The 25,101-nt window shown below is 42.0% G+C and overlaps 2 protein-coding genes across 2 annotated transcripts; one reads left to right on the forward strand and one right to left on the reverse strand.

Moving 5' to 3' along the window:
• Nucleotides 1-500: 500 nt before the first annotated feature.
• LOC119725156 (gamma-aminobutyric acid type B receptor subunit 1-like) lies at nucleotides 501-11,194 on the reverse strand. Its single transcript, XM_038196517.1, has 14 exons — nucleotides 10,692-11,194; nucleotides 9,295-9,435; nucleotides 8,375-8,545; nucleotides 7,593-7,694; nucleotides 6,916-7,030; nucleotides 6,645-6,787; nucleotides 6,192-6,345; nucleotides 5,810-5,907; nucleotides 4,040-4,216; nucleotides 2,805-2,912; nucleotides 2,097-2,219; nucleotides 1,749-1,932; nucleotides 1,334-1,482; nucleotides 501-839 (listed from the first exon to the last, which is right to left on the reverse strand). Exons 1-14 carry the CDS (start codon nucleotides 10,971-10,973, stop codon nucleotides 669-671), a joined length of 2,118 nt encoding a protein of 705 aa, XP_038052445.1. The 5' UTR covers nucleotides 10,974-11,194; the 3' UTR covers nucleotides 501-668.
• On the forward strand, nucleotides 2,818-25,018 carry LOC119724706. Its single transcript, XM_038195883.1, has 6 exons — nucleotides 2,818-2,934; nucleotides 14,985-15,109; nucleotides 17,851-18,225; nucleotides 19,010-19,351; nucleotides 20,241-22,456; nucleotides 22,558-25,018. The coding sequence occupies exons 2-6, from the start codon at nucleotides 15,028-15,030 to the stop codon at nucleotides 22,852-22,854; spliced, it is 3,312 nt and encodes a 1,103-aa protein (XP_038051811.1). The 5' UTR covers nucleotides 2,818-2,934; nucleotides 14,985-15,027; the 3' UTR covers nucleotides 22,855-25,018.
• Nucleotides 25,019-25,101: the final 83 nt, after the last annotated feature.

Genomic DNA, 25,101 nt, shown 5'->3' on the forward strand with positions numbered 1-25,101 from the left:
AGTGATTAAAGTGAAAAAGTTAAATTCCATTAAAGTCTGGCTCCCACTTCAATAATGATTCTGTAAATATGCAGTAACTTTCTAGAAACCTATAACGTACAAACGACATTATTCAAAAGTTGTTTAAATGCCAAACGTGTTATCCAGTAAACACGTCACAAAGCTCATTATGTCAAAATAAAACATCTCAATGCAAAATCTAAATGGGCTTTATAATACGTGAAAAAAAGTGGGTACGAGATGTGTGTTGAGAATTGTATCCATACTATTAACGCCATTTTTACAGTGTAGGGTGTGTGTGTGGGGGGGGGGGTGCAATCCCCAGTTCCCACTTCCCCGAAATACTTAAGAAAGGAAAATTTAGTCGTGCATTCTCAGAAATAAAGTGACTATGGATTGGTAATAACACCGATAACTTGGTTGTACTGAGAAAGTTTCAATGCCAAATGACCAGTGACTTGGGTGAATGACAACAAAACACACTGTGCTATATAGGCAGTCACATTGTGTGGGTGTGTATACAAGAAAAACTATGAGTAACGCATTCATGAGGATACAGGAACGATCATTAAAGTTCAAATGTAACATTGAGACTTAAAGTGTGATAATTAACAAAAAAATTAAGACGAATCGATAATTGTGAACTTATAATCTGAAACCGCTACAGGTTACATTGGATACTTTATCCCAAGGTTGTCCAAGTGGCCCTTCATTTTGTTCAGTTCTTGACGCAGCCGTTGTACCTCCTCGGTGGCCGGAGAGTGTCCACTCGGATGACACTGAGTCAGCTGGGTGACCAATGCGCTCTGGGCCGGCTGCACCTCGTTCCTCATTCGAATCTAAAATCGTGAACCAAATTACTAAGGTCAACATTGCTTAGGTTTAAGTTGTAAGATGAGATAATTGAATTTGAGACCCATGCATGAAAATGGCATAGCCATCACACATAGACTCCTTTGTATTGTTTTATAAAGTTGATAAATGCTCATATTTTCATACACTTTTTGATAATTGAACAACTTTTCCGACTCTGCCAGTAGAGTTTAATGGGAATTATCAAAACCGTTACTTGTAAAGGAATTTGTTTTTTATCTATATAAAATATAGGTGGTAGAGTTTAATGTAGGTTGATTCTGTGGGCCTTCCCTAGAACATTCTTCTGTGCTTTTCCTCCCACCTCTAAAACTGTACTTTCTTCTCATTGTCTTCTCTCTTCAGGCTTGCGAGCTACAGTGCAGCGCCTAGGGCGCTTATGAGGAATCCTTGGTTTCATTACCAGAAATAAATAATAATAGTAATAATTTATCTGAATTTAATGTCGGAGTTCACTTACTTTTGGAACAAACACCACACAGAGAGTCAGGGTAGTAGCCAGCCAGATCAGGGTAGCTACCAGGGCGTAGTGGGCGTTTCGCTCCTCCAGAATAAACGACACCGGAGCGCCAACGAAGGAAAGGATCAAGACGTTGTAGACACAGACGCCTACAATGCACCCAAAGAACGGAACCGAAATGGACAAGAAAAGACACAAAAGTAACAGTTGAAAAAATGTCCGATAATAAAGAGATGTGCAACTGCTGATATATGAGACAAGAGTAGTCGTTTAAATAGTAGCAGTCAATGATTATTACACATGAGTCCATAAGAAAATAGAACTTATCTCTCAACTGATTTCATCACTTTTGTACCATCTTCCTAAATTATCTGTCATCAAAGGTTTTAAGTAAATAAAAACACACACAAAATACCGATGTATTTGGAGTCATTGAGCGCTGGCATGGAGACTTTCCTGGTCTCCCAGGCCAGAAAAGCTCCAAATATCAACAGCAGACCATCGATGACGTAGAAGGCACCAATCCAGTAGGTCTGGTTCCTAGATTCGCACATCATACGGATTGGTGTGTAGACGATGTCGTCATTTCCGTCGTCAATCTGAGCAGGGAGAAACCTGAAGTCATTACATTGGCAAAATGGTCAACATCATTCGTTACATTATGGCATTTCAGAGTGCACAATTTCACTAAGAGCAACATCAGAAAATTGACTTTAAGAACGACCAAAAAGGAACGAAACTAACAACAGTCAGTTCGTTTTACCTTTGTAGCTCCAATCCGCTCTACTGCTTCCAGTGGGTCGAAAATTTCCCAAACGATTAGAATCACAACATCCACGAGAATCAAAACAGCGACACAGCCGAACAACCACTTATCTTTTACAACCTGAAAAAGAATGCATTAACCTGAATAACATACATGTAGTGGATACAAAACCGTAATTTTTAAGTGTACATGTAGTGGCTTTACGACAGAGGACAGACACACAAAGGGAGAACAAAAGATCCTCTCAGTCCTCGAGCGTTTGGAACTTTTGTTGAAAACGCTGGTCATCGATCGTACGGTTATGTGCTTAGTCTATGGGAGAGTGTTATATTACAGGGACAAAGGGAAACACAAGCATTGTCCTCGGGCGTATAGAAATTCACAACTGTGTGAGTTTGCTGGTATGCATATCCACTCCAGATATGGCCCTCCTTTGTGTCTGCCCTATCTCGAAAAAAACATCATGAGATTCACGCATCAATATGCAATTTATAAAATAACCTGCTAATACCTAATGGTCTTCATTCTCGTCGAAACGTGAACGACCGTTTCAGACAAGTACGAGTGTAATGTGTTCAGTCTTTGGGAAAAGACAAGATAAGTTAAAATTCGCGGCAGTCTGAAATCAAAGTACACCTTGCTCCTGGCGTTTGCAATAATTGTCAAAAGGTTGTCATGAGACTTTAAGTATAATCATACTTTTACCCGTTTCATTGCAGTTTTGTTGGTGAATATCTTGTGGACTCGCCAGGTCTTGCTGAACATGGCGCCGAATGCCAGGGAGAACCCGATGGGCAGAAACCATGTCTTGACCTGCATGATGACATTTGTAAAGGTAATCACAAACCAGCCAGGTCAATCGTGTAAAGGGGCACGAGGGGCCGGGTAGCACATGAGACAATTTGTATAGCACTTTCTTAATTGTTGCTTTTGTTCACTAGCCGCCGCCGGAGGGCTCCCGCGGCGCGTTGTTGGCGCGTTGGGTCACAGGTGCGCTGACCTAGTTCTTTTCTCTAGCTTATAGCGCGCGCTCCGGGAATAGGCTCTATAAATAGACTGCTTCAATGGGTTTCTTTTGTTCAGACACGCGGGGCGGGTTTGGCTAGACGCCAGGGCTAAAGTTGTTACAATGTAATACATTTTGTGAATCTGCTCTTGACTGCTTGCCTATGCTGGGGATCAGCAGTTGCAGTTCTGATGGCGGTGCGGCGAGTCGACCGCAGAGTCCGGTTGGCGAAATAAATGAGAGCTTCCTTTTGAGCTAGAAATCCTGCGTGTGTCCCCTTTTCTTGCGTTTTCCTCGACTTGGAGGACAAGAGCTCAATAGGTTCCGGCTACAACATGTTTCTTACCAAGTTTTATATGCTCAGCATTAAAAGGTAAGAACAAGTAATATATCCATTGACATTTTAATTGACTTGTAAAGTAAAAGTAAAGTCTGTCACGAGCCAATGTGGCCCATCAGGCCGGCGTTTATCTCCGGTTTCAGTAGCATATTTATACTCCCCCTGGATTGGATGCTAGTCCATCGCAGGTTACTCCTCAGCTAATGCTGGTACTCATTTATACTCCTGTGTGGAGAGAGGCAAGTGGGGGTAAAGTGGTGCCCAAGGACACAACATATGGCCTGCAGCTGGATTCGAACCCCTGACAATCTGATCAGGTGTCACTAACTCTGACCACTATGCCATACTCCCCCTATTGGCTTGTAGGGCAACCAGTATTTGGTCAGCTTTTTTGTGCTTGAATACTTAGGGTATGTGTTAAGCATCTGCATGAAATATATATCAAAAGCAAACAATTCTGCTGCAAAGATGGACGGTTGATTAGTTGGAGATACTCAATGTTTATTTTAGATTTACGTTGAGTGGAGTTGGCAAAATAGAGCATTTGAAGATGCATGTAATAAATATTTTAACATGATACACGATGATTCTTACCCGACACATCGATACGAAGGTGTCTGTGGATGCAATGTTGGTATCCACACCCAGGAAGATGATGGAGACGTAGGCTAGCATTCCACCAATCAGCATCACGTTGTTGATGTTGGGGCTCGACATCTTGATCACACTGGAATACACAAAGGGTAGTTCAACATATGAATAACGTTCCCACTTATAGTTAAATGAGGAAAATCAAAAAAAAAATGTTACTTAGCCAATAAGGAAAATCCAAACAATGCCATTTCTGAGTCGTCAAACATCAGGGAATCTGAGTGTTCACCGTAGTTTCCTGAAGCGGATGTTGAACGCCAAGAAGCAGCAAGCCAGAGCGATCCCAACTGTAGCCAATATGGCGCCGGTGAGGAAAAGTGAAAGCTGTATCGTCTGCCGATCTTCGAGTTTGATAACAAAATCAATCGGAGGCTTCCCACCTGAAAGAAAACCAAAGTTGAAGATCATTATTAGATTTCTTTACAGATTTGCTGTGCAAGGAAGCATTTATTACTTATGCAAGTGCGTGGTGAAGGTAAATATATTGTAATGCTTTTTTGGGTGATCGAGCCTAAGGCTCTACGCCCTCCAGCGTCAAACTACCTTTCCAGACAATTGGTTGGTGTCCCTCCCACATGATGTCCTCGCCTGAACCAGTCACCGGGTCCATCAACCCTACATCAACTTGTCTTTCATCTGCGAAGAATTTCAACAGATTTCAACACCTCAGTTTGGATTCGTTTTCGGCAGTGCTTAGAAAAGATTCTTTGCTTTGACATTTTCAACTCTTGGAGGCGTGTCGAAGTTAAGCCTATATATCTGTGTATTTTGGTAATTATACAAATCGTTTTTTGTTTTTAAGCGCAGTGAATAAGTTTAAGCGTTAACATTTAACGTGATCTCCTGCCTAGGTTGCAACTAACGCGGAAAAATTAACCCAATGAAAAGTGGCACCGAGAATGGTATGAAGCATGCACAAAGTCTGTGGGATTTCGGATAGAGGAACAAGAAGAAGAAGCTAGAGGTAGTGGTTGCTTAAGCAAGGTCATAACGATTTCTATAAAATTGGTACATATTTCTACTTTACGTTGGCTAATAATTAGAATGGCTGCGAGATTACCTTGTATCTGCCATATCTGGATCAACCCGAGCCTATCTCCCGATGACGTGAACTTTACCGGTCCCTGCGACAGTTTAGAGGAGACACAGTATGTTAAGTCTCGTTAGTTTAAATCGCCTTTTTTTCCCCGAGCGATCTTCAAGAGAACCCTCATGGTCTCCAAGCGATCCTCAACTTCTCTTTCCTACTCTCTAAAACGTTCCGATTCAGATTTGGCTAGGAATATCTGGGTCTAATTTGACCTGCTCCTTTTGCCAAGGTCAAAGTGACATGAAACATGATCAAGAGAAGTACATTTTGACCCCGCAAATATCAGCTCGTAGCAACCAGGATTCCGGGTCAAATCTAACCCGGGGTTTGAGAGCGTGCTTCTACTTCTACGTTGATGCTTGGCAAAGCACCCACATCAGGATATCAGGCCAAGGTTTGGTAGCACTTCTATAATGTTGCAAGCATTGTGCTATTAAGTGTGATCCATGATCAAATGGCTTATGGGTCTTTCTTGGCATCTTTCTAGCGCTAATTGACAAATACCGAGTAGCTGTGTGAGTACAGCACACCTGTACAGTGTCATTCTCTCGAGGTCACATATTCTAGTCCTTCGAGTACATTTCTTTGTCCAACGAGCCTGACATCTGAAACATTCTACCTACCGATACACCCTGGAATGTCATGTTGCTGATAACGTCAAAGAGTATTTGTACAGTGGTGTTGTCATCATAGGTGAAATCAGCCAGTGTCTTTGGTGGATCTGGAAAAGTAAAACAAAAACTAAAAACAAAATGCATCCAAAACTTAACGAGTAGAATGCGGTGGTTTAACAATGTCAGTGCTTCATCAAACAGTATAGCGGACCTCCGGCCTTAATGTCTCGACTTCTATTGTTTGCCATAATTCGCTGTATGAACGGTGATGGTAGCTGTTCTTTTCAAAGAGGTACACAACAAATTAAACGAGGAGGACACATATCTTTAAGATGCGGAGACGTCGGTTGTCCAGTTTAAACAGGTTTTGGGGAGGTAGGACCGGACTTACCTAACTGTTCGAGCTGCTGTTCGGCCTCGTGTAGAGCAAGAGCAGCAGTCCAGATGGTGTCATAGCTAAACGGAATCTCGGCAAAACCAACCAGGGATTCTGGATCGTCTGTGCCGACCGACGCGTTGAATCTCGCCAGTAACGCGCTGGTGGTCTGAAAATGGTCAACATGACGGCCTACATCAGTGTGTTCCAGTTTCGTTAAACTAATCCTTCACGGTTAGTGACAAACGGGTTATGGAATTAAATCAGGTTTATAAAAAAACTGTTCAAAATGCTGCACTTGTTGGTGGTTTGTTGTGTGTCCAAACTATGTGCTAGCTCTGTCACGTCACAAGCAAAAGAGGCTACGTATACCTTACTTGGACGCTGACATTTTAAAGGTGACGTCACGTCGTTGTCTTTCTTGAAGTCTTCTGTTAGTTGCTCTTACTCCCAGCACCGACCACTTACCATTCCTGACAGAGTCTGGTGAGTATCGGGCAGAAGACTAAGTGCGTTGACCCCGAACTGGTAGCCGGCTACTTCCTTCAGCTGGTCCAGTGAACAATCAATGGTGTCGTCGGGTACCAGCCAGGTGTTCAAAGCCAGCCATCCTTAAAGTTGGACAAAGCATCCCCGAACAATTAAAAAGAATTGAAGAACAATTAATAGAGAGGCCATTGCAGTTGCACCTACACAAAATTCTATACCTTAAAAGCAATTCTTGGTAGTCAGTTTTTACCTGGCAAAATCCAGACATACTTTGCACCGAACATCTTCAGATGGTAAGCAGCACAAAACACCTTTCTTGCCGCATCGCTGTAAAACCCACCGACTATGATGCGAGTCCCCGACTCCTAATGACAGGGACAAGGATACCAAAACTGTAATTGGGCACCGGCATTATTCAATTCTGGAAAGGTATTAACAGACTCGCTGGAGGTGTAGCGATCCGCCCACAGCAGCATTTCAGGACCCGAGTCTGGCCCAATCGCTTCGAAAGAGAGGTGGGCACTCCAATCCTGTGAACGCAGGTTCGGCATCTTTACCTTTTTACCTACAGCTGCTATACCAGATCTCAAAATCGCAGTGAATGGAGAAACTTCATTAAGAAGATCACGAATATTCGGTTATGAGTAACTCGACGACGACGACGACGATAGCAAGAGATAATCTAGTACTGATCACGAGACAGGTGGAATGTTGCCGAATACTTGAATTTGCATCCGTGAAACCATACAATGCTAGAATGGTTTGGCGTTTTAAAAGAAACAGTCAGTGATGATATGGGCAGTTCAGTGATCAAAGGATTTAAGATCCTGTCCCAGTAATATTTTGCTGTTTGCTCAACATAGTGCAGGTGTTGAAATTAAAACTTTAATGAATAACAAAACTTAATATTAAAAAAAAACGTTTTACTTTTAAGTGTTCCATCTGCGTAGTTGGATCATCTCCAAATGTCTCTTGAGCTATGACCTCAATTCCGGCTTTTTTTGCTTCATGGTGGAATTCTGCAAAGGTCTGGATGAAGAAAGTGAAGACAATGTCGCCATATTATTTTCATTGTCCAGATTAAATGTATGATGAACCGTTTGTTCTAGTCATACAGATACTTTATACAATTTTAGTTTGGTTTGGAAAATTAGAAAAATATCCTTTTATTGCTCAGACTTTGAAGTAAAGTTCTGACCGACATACAGGCTTATTGAAGTAAAAACCCTTGCAACTTTTCGTTTGTGGAGTGGCATGACCAAGTGGTTAAGATCACTGGACTCAAGCTCTGGTGCTTCTGATCAGCAAAATGTGGATTCGAGTCCCGGTCTTGTCACTTGTGTCCTTAAGCAAGACACTTAACCATTATTGCTTCGTCCTTCAGATGGGAGGTAAACCGTAGGTCCCGTGCGTCGTGTTATAATTATGCACGTTAAAAAAAACCCGTAACACTTATCGCTATTAGAGAAGGGGTTTGCCCCGGTGTTTCTGGCAGTGGCTGCTCAATGGTAAGGTGCTACATAAAATAGGTCTCATATTTCAAATACTTCATTTACATGTCTTTAAGATTGATATTAATTAGCGCCTTTAGTACTGTACCTGATTGTTAGTAGATACATACTCCGGTACTGTTATTATTATTATTGGTCTTAAGATTGTTGGGAACCTTTTTCCGTTTTTGTTTGGTACGAAAGAAGAGCTTGACGTACCAAGGAAAATAGTGGAAGCGATTCGTAAATTGTCGCCACTTTCGTCCAGTTGAACTTCTTAATCAAGGTCAGCTTGGCAAGGTTGAAGGTCGTCTCGGGTTGATACAAACGGAAGAACCGGGGGTACAGTAGTCGGTCGGATAGCTTGGGCGAAGACGCAGCGTAAGATATCTTGGAATAACGAACAGGTGTTACGTTAGTAACCAAGTAGGCCATCTGTAAACGTGCCCTATAGTACGGCAGATAGGTGATGGGATTGTGCCTTTATGATGATACTATCATGGAATCTGGCACACAGAGTATGTCATGAGAAAGATATTTGGCTATAGGGCCATCGCAGATTTGTCCTTTGAAAAAACACAGGTAGAATAACAAACAATAGCAGCCATTTTGAAAAAAAATTGAAAAGTGCTTGTTATTCTACCTTTAGTTTTTAAAGGACGAATCTGCGATGGCCCTATGGCCAAATTACTTTCTTTTGACATACTCTGACTGTGTGCCAGATTTCATGCTTGTATCATCAAAAGCATGATTGCCCCCAAAATTTCCCCTATCTACCCACTAATCTTCCATCCAAGCAGCATATTCATCCAATACTTCATTACTTATTGGTTTCAATTAGGAGAATCTTCATTATCCATGTTGATAGAGTAATTATGTCTTCCCGTTGGTCAGTTAAAAGAATAGTATATGCAACCCAATGTAGTTGTGCATAAATTCGCAACAAACCCTTCCCAACAACTTACAAAAACCAAACATTATTTAACATCTAGCGACATTTGATATTGAAAGGTCAAGTCAGCAAGAAAAGGAAATTAATCGATTGAAAACATTTTTAAAATTCCACGGAATATTCAAGAAATAAGGGTGAGGTGAAAAGCAAACTGATAAAATTAATGCTGAAAAGGAAATTGTCCAACCTGGATGAGATTCCAGAAATGCGACGCCTGCGCAGTCGGCTCGGTTGCCAGAGAGCAGCCTCCGCCGATTATCATAGTCTTAGTGGTGGAAGTGTTGTAGAGCTCCCTGTACATTATATCTGTAGCCTTGCCACCATTGCACTATCGAAAAAACAAACCGACCACAATTCGGCGATTCATCACAATGCAGTGCGCAACCAAGAGTTTGCCTCGCGTCACGGAGAGTTAATTTTTTCCAGTGCATTGTGGGAGATGTTCGCGGGACAGTTTTCCCGCTCAGTAGTGTCGTTATTAGCGTGTGATTCGAGTATCTGTTTGTCCTTTTCTTTGCTTTTTATCAATATGCTGGTTTTTTTGTACTGACACTCATTCAGATGGGCCATGTTTTGTCGACCGTAAACTTAAAAATGGACTCTCCATGGCAAAATCTTGGTGGCGCACTACATTGTGAATCGCCCGAATTAGGAAGGGATTTAGAAGAACGAAGTGTTTAATTCATCGGAACTCAATATTCATCTTTTGTGTTTCTTCCTGGTGTGTCTTTGTGATTGCCGAATTTTTAAGAATTATGTCTTAATTTCATATTGTTTATATAGTTAATTATTTCCATCGGATTGCGTTTAAATACCATTTATTTGTATTGTATTAAGATTGTTTGTAACCGTTGTGTTGCTAAGTAAACCCAACCCAAGACAACCCAATCAAACCCAGCAACCCAGCCCAGCAACGTGCAGTCCAGACCAAAAATACCCAACCAAACCTTTAGTGCCCAACCGTAGTGTCACGCTCGGGGAATGTTTCCCTTTTTGATGTAATAAACTCATTAATCAACCTTGAAATATTTCTCTAAGCCCCAGCCTGTTAATCGCTTAAAGGAAATCGAAAAACCCAGCCACCCAAACAAACAAGCAAACAAATAAACAAACATTCCAACAAACAAACACCCCCACACCCCAGCAAAAGCGATGTACCCGCCACCCATTCTCATCGTCTGCCAAAGAGACTGCAGGATTTCTCCCAAGCAAACTCGGCATCCTGAGTTGCCTACTAATGGGAGCAATCATGGCAAGGACCCACTACGTGCCTAGATCAGTTCGTCGAGGACCACACCAACATCAGTGGAATAGATCTAACACGCAAGGCCTGGACAAGACTAAACCGCCTTCGAGCTGGCGTGGGGTGCTTCAGAGCCAACATGGCCAGGTGGGGCCTCGCGGACAGTGCCACCTGCGAATGTGGAACTGCAGACCAAACTGCAGACCATATTCTATCCGATTGCCCCATCTATACCAGCTCCGCATGGTGCAGACGGTCAAACTATGGGTGACCCAACTGCAAGTTGATATCTGAATCTGTCTTTCCGACAAACGAAAGACGAAGAAGTAGTTAGGACTTACCTCTGTATCCCTTGGTATAAGAACTATCTCGTACCCAGGTAGAACATCAGGATTGCCGTTGATGTCGTCGACAGCTAACTGGGCAGCGGGCAGGGCAGTCTCCGCTCCTGCCCAAGGCCCCGATTCAGGGAAGAGGCCCAGGAGATAGAGCTTGGTCACATTAGACTGGCAGAGACACGGTGTGACAGCAACCGTAAGGGCGACAGCAACCAGCAGCAGCATCTTCTCGATCTTCACAAGCAAGAGTCTCAACGCCAGCCTGTGAAGCCTCGATCCTCTCATATTTTGTGCGCCCTTTGTTAGTTCGAGAATGATAGATACATAAGGGACAGAATTGTTCCTCCGCTTGCTTTATAGACCGCCGGTTTTCTTCGATAGCATTGATAAATAAGGTAGGACCTTGGGATATTACGTCATTGGAATTTTAGCCAATGAAAGAGTATGAGGACGGATAGTGTATATATGGTGCGACCTCTAGAAATGATCGAAATGGCGCAGGAAACTTAGAGGTCTAATGGTAAACCTACTGCTTTCGAGAGCACCATTGGAAAGCTTGCACACAAGCGTCAATGATATACGCGGAGATTCGGCGATTAATAATGCAAAAAAAAGACTGCATCTTGACCAATCATATTTTGACAACAAAAACATGGCAGCCAGACTGACCAATCAACAGATTAATTCACAATTTCTAAGGATCGACTCCGATTGGCTGGCTCCTCTCTTGTTTGATATTTCTAATACTTATGTGTTGCTCTTAAAAAAAAGGGAATCACAAATATTTCCTACGATTCTACATTAACTCGTGACGTCTTTCCTCATTTTAATTTGTTAAAATGTGACTAGTGGCAACTGGATATCAGATGATGAGATGATCGAATTAACAGTTGTTAATAAAGATATCGAGTTGTTAATAAAGATATCGTGTACTACTGTTGTTGACAATTGTTGAAACAAGTATTCTGTGTCATTCTATTTGTTGTTCCTAACAGTCAGGACACAATTTTTTTTTTGACGAAACAGGTTTTAGGGTCATTGCGTTTAATAGTGATTCTCTTTGAAATGATTGAGCAGTTTCAATATTTTTTTCAACTAAAAGTGATTTCTGAAATTGGCTTTCCAGTCATTAATATTTTTGGTGCTACATTTTTTTTTGCAATTATGAAATATGTTTTTGGGGGTTTATGTTTCGCTTTTTTAATAACCCTGTATATCTGTATAAATTCACATTTTATTTCTACTTCTTTCTACTTATTTCTGGCAATGAATCCAATGATTCCTCAAATGTGACAATGAGAAAAAATAACAGTTTTAGAGGTGGGAGAAAAATCTCGGAAGAATATTCTGGTTTAATTGGGTAGGAGCTGAAAACCCAATCCACATGTGGTCCGGGTGGGAATCGAGCCCTGGCCACAGTTATGGAAAGCACTGGAAAGTAACCATTGCGCCAATCTGAGTCTCAACTCAGTGCACTTCATTTTGATTTTAAAACATGACTGTGCATTTGCAGCATTATTCAGACAGGATCTATCGATTCCATGTCAGATGTAATCACATCTTCATTATCAATCTGGTCCAAGGGAGCAATGCATCACACAAGTTTCGAAGGTGAACCAAAATGTCGAACCATAGCGCCCATAGAAAGGGACGACAGTGGAGCTTCGTTTGTAATAAGGCCAAAAAAAGTCATGACATTGTTAGTGACGTAGGCATTCAACACACGCCCTGCGCGTATGCGAAGATATTTTGTTCGACAATCAGACTGATTCGATCAATTCCAACACAGGTGGCCTTGATAGGATTTTATGTGTGTGAGTTTCCACAATGGTTAGCGGCCTGCAGCCAATTTGCACCACGAAATCAAATCACGCAACGGTATTCCTTGTGGGGAAATCAAATTAGGCTCAAGGAATTGTGGATGTTTTTTCTGTATCAGCATTGTGTTTGTGATTGCACGCGTACCGTCAGTACGTTTTGAATCTTTTGTTGGATATCAATGCGCCTTAATTCTTTTTGCTCTTTAACCCTACAGACCGGAGGATTTCTTTTCATTCTAGAGAGGCCCTACATGTTTGTCCCTGTACATCTCAGTGTCGTTTTGCCTCCGAATGAAATCTTAAGATTTGAAAGTCAGGCCGCCCTAATTTTGTTACTAGTAAATGTGATGTAGGGCCTACTACTGAATTTGCCTGGGTGAGGGCGAACAAATGGTGTTGCTTTACCTTCACAGCGTTTGGCTTGCAATTCCTTTAGCCACTTATTCGGATAATAAGAGGATGTTTATCTCAATTCATGTACAGTTGCTTGGTATCCATGCTGTTTTATAAGATGTGCGAATTGGAGAAAATTGAATCTTAACGCCAGCGCAAGATAGGGAGATTTTCTGCCGTGTTGGATTTTTATAATGAGAAACAGTTATCTTCTTTTTCATTAATTTCTTTTTCCTGACTCTCTACATGTGATGCGCATGGTAATATATAATTTGAGACATCTTTAATAAGGGAATAAATGCGTGCTTGGAAGGTTTTAAACACTCTTTTAAAGCCCGGTTGGAGTATGGAAGCTGATATTTACCCCGAGCTTAAGGCGAGGGTAATTATTCAATTCATAATTACCTTTTCGAAAGTTTTCGGTCAAAAACTCAAAACTTTTCGGTCCAAAAGTCAAAACAAGTCAAAAAGTAAACATTTCCAACGATTTTGTTCAACACTTTCACTTCATGTTTTTCCCCCAAACATTCGGCACCCCTCTAACTATATAATGGAGTGCCCAACTCGCGAGTACAAGTCTTAAACAACTCCTTTATTGGAATTGCGCGTAATGCGCAATGCTGCGCAGAATGCAGCTGTGGCGGTGCGTTGTGAATCTAGGACTATGAATTACTGACTCACTGGTAGTGTTGCACTTGCCCACGTGATCACTGTGAACGTTCAACCAATAAAACGGTATAATGCACTGGATTTCATGGTGAGTCAAAATTTCATGTGACACTGGAAAAGTGTTTAAGACCAGCCAGCCGGTCTAGTCATCCATTTAAAACCGCGGCCACGTGACGGGCTCTCGACCAATATGAATTGGTAAACAGTCTTACGTATTTTAAAGGATGATTTAAAAAAAAAAAATTTTCCAAGCCCTTACCTCGTGGTCGAATGGAAGTTGTAAAAAAAAAATATGTTGAGTACTGCTGGCTGCTTGTTCATCTTGTACAGTAAATACGTAGCCCTAGTTCCAGATGAAGGAATAAACAAAAAAATGTCTTATGAAATGTTTCAAAAGTTATCTGAACGTTTCTGACATGTCTTTTAACAAAACAAATTTCACTGATGAGGTCACAACTGCTTTTAGCAAAAGGAAACGGAAACCAGTGATTTGTCCCTGGTAAACTAATCATAATCCTTCACAGCGATCGAGCCAATTAGGTCTCCTCGAAATCAGAGCTTTCCCATATCCAATTAAGTAGATGTAATTCATTTACTTTTGAATTTAAGGAACACTTTATCTAGGTTGAGGACAGATACGCTTTTTAACTGAATCCAGCAGGCACTACCCTCATGAATGAGTGGTTGTATATAATTATGAGTAGGCCCATATGCAAGATCTGAGGCCAGTGATTGTTAGAAGAATACACTGAAACGTGCCTGAATACTTATGGTCAACTTAATTCCGTCTATGGCAGCCAATTGCCATTTTTGAACTTCAAATTTCAAGTGTCTTATATTCTCCGAGGCTCTGCAATAAGTCAGAAACATTTTCTACATGCATCCCAGCTGTTAATGCCATTATCATTCAGTACTGTTATTGGATGCATGGAACATGACTGAGATGGGGCCAGCATGATCTATGGCAACCCCGTAGGCTAACTGTCACTAGTTAGTTTTCAGACATTTCAACTAATAGATTGAAAGTTTGAATGTGTTGACAGTTTGAACATTATTTTGCCCAGTCAGTATAATATTTTTATCAAGGTATATTTCTTTCGTCTCGTCCATTGTCTGCGTAGAGTACAATGCATTACTTTGGTTTTATTTTGAGATCAGTCAGCATCCGTTCACCTTCAACTGTCCTCACCGTGTCCGGCCTTCGCCACTGGGAACACTTTTCCTCGCTCATCCTTCACTGCTATCCGTCCGGTGCTGTGGTGGAAAATAGGTCCCATACACCCCGTGTACTGAACCGTTCAATCGAAAGGTCATGACCTTTCCAACAAAGACGGTTCTGACCTTGCAGCACAAAAAACACCAATGTGTACGTGCATGGTACGCAACCTAACACAGTCATTTATACAATCGACAGGTAGTACGAGACAGCTGAACAGCCCAAGTCAGTGTTTTGAGAAATGGCGTCACTCCATTTCCCCTCAATCTTTGCTTGCTTACTCCTGCAGCTTGTGTACACGTCAGCACAGACTCTCCCCGGCCGTGAGTAAACTTACACTTCATGTTTGTATGAACGTTCGAACAATGTTGGTTTCTGCTTGGAACAACAACTTTTTCCCCCATGTGCATGCCACAATGACTTGTTTGTAAACGGGAGCATAAGCGGAAGCTTAGACGGTATAGTTTCGTACAATCGCCGTGGCTGCATGCGCTCGCAGCATGGAGGAAAAAATGCTCCCAGCGGCAACCCAGTTAACCCACTTAATTATAATTTGGATTTTCCAAAGGGGTGACGCGCTGGGCCGGGTGTCCAAAACATTTTAGGGGAAGAGGTGGGATGACTGAAGCGTTGCAATCTGCTTGGAGCAGTGAATCGAGATTTGCAGTATTGAGAGATGACGAGGGAATCTATCTGAATGTGAACATTGTTGGAATGTATCAGTCGGAGGAAGGGGGCGGGGGGGGAGGGGGGGGGGCACTCCGACAACCCATTGGATCCGCACTGATACACCCTGAAGTGTAAAACCTGAAGTGTTGAATCCTGAAGTGTTAAATCCAACACTTACATTTATGTTGGTCAGTCTCCACACTTTCAAAGTGTGGAATCCAGTTTTTTTACGTTAAATCCAACACTTATACAGTTAATTCAACAGTTTAAGTGTTTACTCAATATTTTTTCAAAGTGTTAACTTTGAAACTGTTGAATCAACATTTAAAATATTAATTAATAGTTTCAGTGTTGGCTTTGTTAACATTCAAATGCTGGATTTAACATTTAAAATGCTGGAATCAATACATGTAAGGTGTGGTTTCTGACCGCGAACCAATAGTGTTGGATTAAACACCTCTGTTTTTAGAGTATACATGTACATGTAGGTCTATATATCCAGAATGATAGTAAAGTAAATTGTTAAGAAAGGATTATTCAAAGGGAACACTCTTCTTCTTTTTTGGTTTGAGAATGACCATAGAGCCATGCAGTTGCACTGCAGTGAAAACATTTACAATTGGATTTGCAATTATAGGTATTGAATGCAAGTTTCTGCAGGCGATTCATTATAACTATTACCAAGCTCGAGGTCGCCGTTTGATGTAGATATGTACTCCATACGCTAAGTGAGCCAATAATAATGCCCTCGGCAAATTGTAGTCATTAGCATATAAATGACTGTTTTGGTTGGAAGCTGATCGAGTGGAATGAACTTGATAGGACACTTAAACACGGAAGGTCACTTCCGTACATTGCATTTTGCCCGTGATCTGTTGACCTTTTCTATGCAACGTGTCTCAAAAGAAAATGCAAACAAAATATAACGGACTGCGAGACATGGAATGTGTAACCAACCTAAATAATACAGGTATGGTTTGTAAGATACGCTTTTCCACCTTAAAATGAGACATCAAACGTCCAAATCTGATACCTTTTGACAGAGTTATGAGTAATTTTCTGAGAGAAGTCAAATTGGCCATGGGACCAATTTTTTTATTTTTCAGTTTTTGGCATTGGGACAAAGGTAACCTATTGCCTCTGTGTGGATAATTGCCTGGCCTACAAAAGTGTGTTTAGCGAGTAAACACAATTCTAAACACTTTCTTGTTATCAGTTTGTAAACACGTTTACATGCTTAACATTTTTAAGCATAAGGTGATAGCAAGAATGTTTTTAGAATTGTGTTTATTCGCTTAACACATTTTTTTTAGGCCAGGCAAATATCCACACAGAGGCAATTAGGCTGCCTTTGTCCGACAAATGCCTAACATTGAAAACTCAGTTTGATTTGGACGTCAAATGTCTCAATTTAAAGTGGAAAGGCGTAATTAACTTACAAATTATACCTTTGTTATCTATGTTGGTTACACATTCTACGACTGACATTAGGTTATATTTTGTTTGCATGTTTTTATTTTTAAACACACTGTCACTGCGATCACAATTAATTGTGTGACAAAACACCTGTTGTAAATGGACATCAAAGTACCTAAATAAAAATGTTCAGTTTTAAATCCTTGGTTTCGGCTTCAAATAATGAACACGCAATTTGTCCCTTGATATAAAAGAACACCTTGTTCTCTTGATATAAAAGAACACCTTGTTCTCTCGTACTTTGCTAGGTACCTCATTCAATTGACAAGTGTATATTTTTTTCGTCCACTTAATTTCATAAAGTTTCCAAATATCAAAATGAATAGCAATATTTTTCTTCTCTCACCAAGTAATAGATGTTAATAAAATTTAATTAGGCGAAAGTCAATTTTAATTACGTAGGCCTAAATGTTATAAGGCGAGCTCCAATTCTATAAAAATACTTTGCCAACAACAACTAATTGGATTTTACCGCCATGAAAATACACTGTAAAAATGGTGCTTAGGATTTAAACACATTTCTAAACACTAATTCTGTACCCACTTTTTCCACACGTTTAGCATCATGACATGTTTAGATGTCCTTTTTCTGTGACACGCATTATCCGTTTGACATGTGCAATGAATAATATGTTTAGCATTTAAACAACTTCCTAAGCGCATTTAGATATACAATCCTAAGCACATGTCCAAAGCGTAAACACGTTTAGTTTCACAACATTAAAACGTGGTAAACGTTTAGAATTGAAACACATTCCTAAACGTATTAAACTCTAAACACCGTCTGATGTGTTTAAATGATAAACACTGTTTTTACAGTGTAACAGTCGACAGATATGCTGTTTTGAAAAACATAGGCCTTTACTTTTGCAAACTTATGAAGTTATATTTTAAATTTTATATTTTGTAATACTTGTAGTCGATGTAAGCCCAGGTAATATCGACCGACTCATCATTCAACTCGTTGGCGGTAGCGCCCGCAACGAGGGGCGGGTACTCATTCGCTGGTTTCCCGACTCGCCCTGGACCGCCGTGTGTAACGATCCCTACTTCAGCCACGCCGTCCCATTCCAGATGTGCAGGACGCTCGGGTACCCGTTTGCCTGCGGCCATGACTTCGCTGGTCCCCGTCGGACTGACGACGCGTCGCTGGTAAACGTCACCAGCGAACGTTACCTGGTGTCCTGTTCTGCTGACCTGAACGACAGGACACTCGGAGGCTGCAACTTGCATCCCACTGGAGATCCTCCCTGCACCCACGACAATGACATGTGGCTGTCATGTGGTTATGCAGGTACGCAACTTTTAACCCCCATTTGACCTTTCGCCATTTGCAAGTTGCCCACGCCCCTTAAACAACCCTATGGAGTTTGTGTTATGTGCACTAATAAGTTTTGTTTGTCTCAGATTTTGCGCGTTCCGCGTCCATTTGTAAATCATGTAACTGGACAATATTTCACAAGCTGCGTTGACGCGATTCTAACGCGATTCTACCACAATGGGTCGATTGATATCAGGCTTGTTCACGATAATTCCTTGACAGACAGTGTACCACTAGCTATAGACAAATTAGGGCACGTAACCACAGAGGCCAATTTTAATGGCGGAAGAACGGTGATAGTTTTTGTCAAGATAATCCAATGGTTTCTCCATAATTATAAGGGTCCTCGTATTGCGTACGTGACAGGGATCGCGCGCTAGAATTCGTCAATAACTTCACAACTTCCAGACAGAAAGTTATGAACAGTTTGGATCACATTTCGCGTTATGTCATCACGGAGCAAACTCATTGCAGGAAATGAAACCGAACTTTCCACTGGGACTACTTAATTCCCTGGCCTACTGACAGCCTTTTCCCAATCCAATTCGAGTTTTTAATTTGATCCTTGAATTCCACATCATTACAAGAATAATGATACTGTTTGAGATGAGTTAACATCTCGATTCAGTATTGAAAGTTATTGTAAGCTTGTTTCAATCTTGGTTTAATACTCTTGAAACTTAATAAGAGAATCTTAGCAATTTTTGCCGTAAACTTCGTGATTTAATTACCATTGGATTTTCGTATATGCTTGAAGGTATGCCGGACTTTGAACTCCGACTGGTCGAGGGTACATACCGCGATCCGGACCGTCTATTGCAGGGACGCTGTGGTCCGGAACACGAGTGGAGCGCCATCTGCGGCCACGGATTCCACCGGCTGAAGCAGGGCCGCGTGGCATGCCGGGAGCTCGGCTACTCCGATGAATTAGCCGTTGCGGGCGGTTTTCTTTCCCTGCGAGAGCTCGACCCGCAGCACCGACCCAACTACACGTTATTTGTGGACGTGGGATGCATCGGGGATGAAGCGAGTCTGAGCGAGTGTCAGCACTACGCGCTGCGAGATTGCAGCGGCTACGCAACGCTGGAGTGTTTCACTGGTGAGATTCAATTTTGTTCGTGCAGGAACGTAGATGGCGCTGTGAGGATGGACACGGCGCATGCGTACACTAGTTAGCGGCTGCGACTGCTCGTTGTGGGCATGACCACGTTTCAAATGAATATTGAACTTGCTTTAAAGAGGATGTGGAATGCTCGAAGACATTTCCGTCATTTTTCGGGTATATGTAGCCTAAGGTGTGATGAAATAAAAACGACTATTGTTTCTTTCATGAAATGAGTACAAAAGGTACTTTTGAGAGCTGTTTTTCAGGTCCAGTTTCGACCACTCGTGTATGCTACTGTGCATCGGGAGTCCTGTTTATTACGTCACGATTTACTGTGTTTTGTTTGCTGCCCGCAACGACGACTTTTACACAGTTGCACGTTCGGGTCGAAACTGGACCTGAAAAACAGCTCTCAAAAGTACCTTTTGTACTCATTTCATGACAGAAACAATAGTCGTTTTTATTTCATCACACCTTAGGCTACATATACCCGAAAAATGACGGAAATGTCTTCGAGCATTCCACAACCTCTTTAAAGTTATTGTGTGGTTCCGTTTCATCGAACACGGTGACTGTGGCATTCACGCGTTCTTCAGAAAAACATAATTTCACTTGTACTAACACTGAGGGCGTAGTGCCGGAACACAGGGTTCATAATGTCAGGACTTCCTCTTTTCACAAGATCTCGCTATTAAAATAACGAACTCTTGGACACTCAAATCATGTAATCAGATGAAATATTTCAAAGAACACTGTCAAGATTGCATGGAGAGTTTGGTAGTCGTAAAATAGTATTAATACTATTGAAGAACACTTATGTTTGGGATGTGAAAATATAATGTCAGAATGCCTTACACATCTTTATTTGTTTCATGAACTGCAGGTGTAACCGAGTATAATGAGACTTCGTATCTGTGCGGTTCGAAGCAGTTATGCCAAGATGAGTGTAAACAGGGTCACCCAATCAATGGCTCACGTGACGACATATTCCACTACTGCCGATGCGACGATGTCTGCGGTCTATTTGACGACTGTTGTTACGACCGCGAAGGGATGTGTAGTCTGGGGACGCCGACCTTGGAGCGAGGAGGGTTCACCACAGAGCAGTTCGGCTGCGTCTGGGTACCAGGCAGTCAGTTCACTCACATCGGCTATGTGGTCATTGACCGTTGTCCAATCAGCTGGACAGATGAGAGATCACGTGATTTATGCGAGAGGCCTGTGGATATCGAGGATGTATTCGGCTCGCTGCCGGTTTATGACGACCTCGAAGTGGATTTTAAGAACATCTACTGCGCCATTTGTAACGGGAGGACCTTGGAAAGTCTAAGAAGATGGGATGTCTCTGCTGCTGACGATGAACAGTATCAACCACCGGACATTTTTTATCCGTCTCTCAATACAACACTGCGAAGCTTAGGTTGGCTCATAACGCCCCCAAATGGCCACGCAGTACTCCGGGAGTGCCCCGCACATCTCGTGGACACCTGTTCAGACGAATTCAGTGGGACCCGCTTGGAAGAAGGATGCAAGGCTTACTACGCTCCTATCAAAGTTGAAGATAGTTACACCAGATATCGGAACCCTCACTGCGCCTTATGCAATGGCCAGGGAGTTTTGCCAGACAATTCCTGTGAGGATCAGGAGTGTCTGGAGTGGTGCGTGCCCGACCCCTGGGGACCGTGTGCGGGTGTATGCGCTCCCTACGATGGCTTCTTGACGATTGAGGTTCTGTTCGACTTCACCTCCTCCTCGTCCATCAGCGGGATGTCTTGCTCGGCGGGGCAGATCTACGATCCGTTCCTGGAGAGGTGCCGGGTGCTGACGTGCGCAGCTGGGTATCAGATCGTAGGTGACGAGTGCCTGGCCGTTCCTCCGGCACCAACCAACGAGAGTGACTCCTTTGTCGTCGATTGTCTCCTAGAAGGATCTGGGTTCGTGATCACAGCACAGCAGATAAAGACAGAAGCTCACCTTGCCTCAGTTCTGTCTGTAAGTGTGTTAGTGAGCTCAGCTGCTGATGTACGTAACCTTGTGAGTGCACTGGATAATTCAATCAAGACCAACCTAAACTCTTCCATGCCATGTAACATCTCATCTTTGGCGATCTTCTTGCCGTTTTCCTTCAATGGGTCTGGCCTCTGCAACAACTCTACGCTCCAGGGAAGTACTGTCTTCTCGGAGTACTCGGGAAGGCTGCTTACTGCTGTGCAAATCAAAAACATCTCCAGAGAAAATTACTCGAAGGAAGAGGTGGCATCGTCGTGTCTGAAGGTAAATGACCTGAACTGCTCATCTCTCCTAACTCTTGAAGACACAGAATATTCTGTGGTATCAGCGGAACGTATCGACGTCATTGCAACAGGGGAGAGTCTTTCTGAGAGCGAGTATGTTCTGCTTCCGGAAGGCATTGCCGTCATTTGCTCCTACATTCACCCAGAACCGGAAGGAGTTGAACCGCAGGTGCGCAGAGCGCTCTCATTCATCGGTAGTTGTGTATCGCTTATCGCTCTGGCTGCCACATTCATGACCTTCTGCCTGTTCAAAGAGCTCCGGAATCTATCCGGTATTGCCACCATGAACCTCGTGCTGGCGCTGTTCATCGCCATATTGCTCTTCCTCCTTTCAGGCTACCTGGCGGAGAGCCAGCCTGCCTGCCAATTCGGGGCTGTTGTGGCGCACTTCGCCTGGCTAGCAGCCTTCTTCTGGATGACGATGCTTGCAGTCAAGGTCGCCCGCACCCTCACCTCCATGGTGCCAAGGAGTGGACGCAAAACAGGCGTGTCCCGGGAGCTCGTTGCCTACGCTTGCCTCGCCTGGGGCATCCCTCTGCTCATTGTCTGCATCTGTATCATCCTCCAGTACTGCGATTGCCCCACCTTGCCCGTGATCTACGCAGATGGAGGTATCTGCTGGATCTCAGACATCATCGTTCGCATCGTCGCCTTCGTGGTGCCCATGGCTCTCAGTCTTGTCTTCAACTTGTGTTTGTACATCTTAACCATCGTCAGTGTCCGGAGGAACAGGCGCAGCTCCAGGGCGGTGAGGAGTCATAGCAAACTGGATGAAGCAAAAGAAGAGCTGTCTATTTATGGCAAGGTAAATCCTCCCCTTGTCATGTTTATTACTTAAGCTTGGTTTCAATCTTAGTTTGAACATTAACAATCCAACTTTGTCCTTGTCTTTTTTCCATATGAAAGCTGAGTGCCTTGGTGGGAGTGACCTGGATCTTTGGCTTCGTGTCTCAGTCAGTGACGGGCATCATATTTTTCTCCTACATCTACATCCTCCTCAACTACCTCCAGGGAGTCTTCATCTTCATCTCCTTCTGCCTCAACAAGAGGGCTCGGAGTTTGTGGAGAGAGAAACTGAATATTCGAAGCGAGACGATGACGACGGATAAGTCGATTGATCCGGTGAAGCCTCGTCGATCGAAGGAGACAGCCCTGATGACCACCGATACCCTGCCTGAGCACTCGGAAGATTCCAAGCTGTAGACTAGTGATCAATATATGCACATGGACAGTCAACGATTCACTATATTCACTCATTCCCAAGTTCCCTATGTGCCTTATTCATGAGTCGGCCATATTGAATTGAAAGGTAAGTGAATTCTTAATTGTTGGCACTTGCGAAGAGAAATGAAAGTAAGTTAATTTATAATGAATCACAGTCTGCTTCAGTGAGTAATATTAAAATTGTAATTAAACATTCCCTATTGTTTAAAGCCATTAAAAAAAAATGACAGTAAAATAAGGCTGCATTGTGCCTGCATAAATAGTTCTGCGCCATCCCATTACACAGTTAACAATTAATGATATACATTCAAGGAACTCGACAAAAATGTCCAACTCGTGAATAAGGCCCATCTAAAGGCGCTGATGACATGTTAACATGTCACGATATATTTTAAAGCGGCAACTTTAGGTCAACACTGTGGCTTGCGCATGCCCCGTGCGCAAGGAATGTATATATGAGGAACGTTGACCTACCCACAATGCTTTCCTCAAAGCCTTCATTTTCTTCACAAGATTTAGTGTAAGGGTAAGCGGTTACCAGTGTCTTTAAACAGGGCGGTGGGTACCAGCGAATTGACGACACAGAAAAATTGTGTCGTTGGAAGAGCAATTCCTCATTATGACCGCAATGCATCGCGGGAAAATGCAATTTGTAGGGTTTTTCAAAATCCTGGCATCGTCTCGTCTTCATCTTCTTGAATGTACAAACAAGATGGAAATGCACAAATTTGTGGTCTCAAAATCAACTTAGTCGATTAATTAATGTTCTCCATCGGCCAATTGTGTACTATAATACGTCTATTTGGAAACTTTATGTGTTTGCGTTGTAAATATCATCTATCTTTAATTAATATTAGAAGCAGTGTATTTAGTGTAATGTTTCATTACCCTTGTGTTTTTCTATTGAACACATCTAAAATTCAGTTCACTTTACTTCAAATACTTCATCATCTTGGTATTCTGCTGAAGCAAATAGAAGCTGTAAACTAAAGAAAGTTTGAGGTTTGCGTCCCCATGATAAAGTAGTTTTCACAATAATTCGTTCTTCAGAACATTTATTGAATTATATTCCGTATGTGCAAACACTCTTCAATGTCAAAGATAAACCTCAATTGTAATCTAATAAGGATGTACTTCACCCGCGGGTTAAAAAAGAAAAGAGCCTTTACACGGAAACAGACTGAATGAAATTATTTTGTCTGAATTGTCAACCGCATCTTTTGAAGTCTGCCGGGTGGCGGCAGATTCTTATGAGATCGAAGACAAACCAGATTTGCCGGGAGACAACAACATGTCAAGAGGAATGTTTGAGTCTCCGAATAAAAAAAAAACATTGGAAGCAATAGACCCAACCTAAGCCCCACCCAATAGTTTTTCGACCAATCACAACTGTGATTAAAGGGTTCACAAAAGTTCGACATGCGCGCGCAGCCGCATAAGCTGAAGTTTTTGCCCGAAAAACACCAGCCTGTATCGTATGCATTAAGGAACCAAAGACAGTTCAGCCTGCCTTTCTGTAAAACGAACATACTGAAGAATAGTTTCATTCCCTGGTGTCTCTACAATTTACAGTCCTAACTGTTACTCACTTTTTAGCAATTTTAAGCTAATGCTGATGTTAATATTAATTACTGTTTTATGTGTTTTTATATCGGTTGAAGTTACCTGTAAATACATGTGCGTCTTAATGATTGAACAATTCATTATAACTGAAAAGTTTTGTTTTTAAATTTAAATATTTGTCATGTCCGTTGAAGTTCTGAAGTAGTCATGTTCTAGTCCTGTGAAAGTATGTTTCTAGGAATTTGGTTTGTGTTGAATATTTGTATGTTTTTTACAGGAGTTTTTAAGGTTTAATGTTTAATGTGTATTGTTATTGAAATGTTTTAATGTTTCAAATTCAAATGTAATATAAATATCTTTTAAAATGTTTTAAATCCAACCATTTTTAGATGCTTTGGTTGCTAATAATAATAATAATAAACAGGTACAATGCCTAGCATCAGTTCCATGGAATTAGGTTCATGAGGCTTACTTTCCATATGAATACCCTTAAATTGCATAATTTCATTAAAGGCAAAGATTGATGTTATTATATTCTCGCGTCGGAGAAATTTGATTAAATATGTGTTTTCAGCGCGTACTTTCCTCTCTTGTGCTGTGTCTGTTTTGTAAAACCACACAAAGAACCAGCTATTTGATTACATGTGGTGATTTTCTATGCAC

The sequence above is a fragment of the Patiria miniata genome, unplaced genomic scaffold, assembly GCF_015706575.1.
Source record: "Patiria miniata isolate m_02_andy unplaced genomic scaffold, ASM1570657v1 HiC_scaffold_18, whole genome shotgun sequence".
NCBI classification, from domain to species: domain Eukaryota; kingdom Metazoa; phylum Echinodermata; class Asteroidea; order Valvatida; family Asterinidae; genus Patiria; species Patiria miniata.

Coding starts and splice junctions, on each gene's coding strand:
- LOC119725156 (XM_038196517.1), bottom strand. CDS start 10,973: ATGAGAGGATCGAGGCTTCACAGGCTGGCGTTGAGACTCTTGCTTGTG. Junction 9,436..10,691: donor TTATACCAAGGGATACAGAG/GTAAGTCCTAAC, acceptor TTTTTTCGATAG/TGCAATGGTGGCAAGGCTAC. Junction 6,788..6,915: donor GTATGTCTGGATTTTGCCAG/GTAAAAACTGAC, acceptor TCCAACTTTAAG/GATGGCTGGCTTTGAACACC.
- LOC119724706 (XM_038195883.1), top strand. CDS start 15,028: ATGGCGTCACTCCATTTCCCCTCAATCTTTGCTTGCTTACTCCTGCAG. Junction 15,110..17,850: donor AGCACAGACTCTCCCCGGCC/GTGAGTAAACTT, acceptor TAATACTTGTAG/TCGATGTAAGCCCAGGTAAT. Junction 18,226..19,009: donor GCTGTCATGTGGTTATGCAG/GTACGCAACTTT, acceptor ATATGCTTGAAG/GTATGCCGGACTTTGAACTC.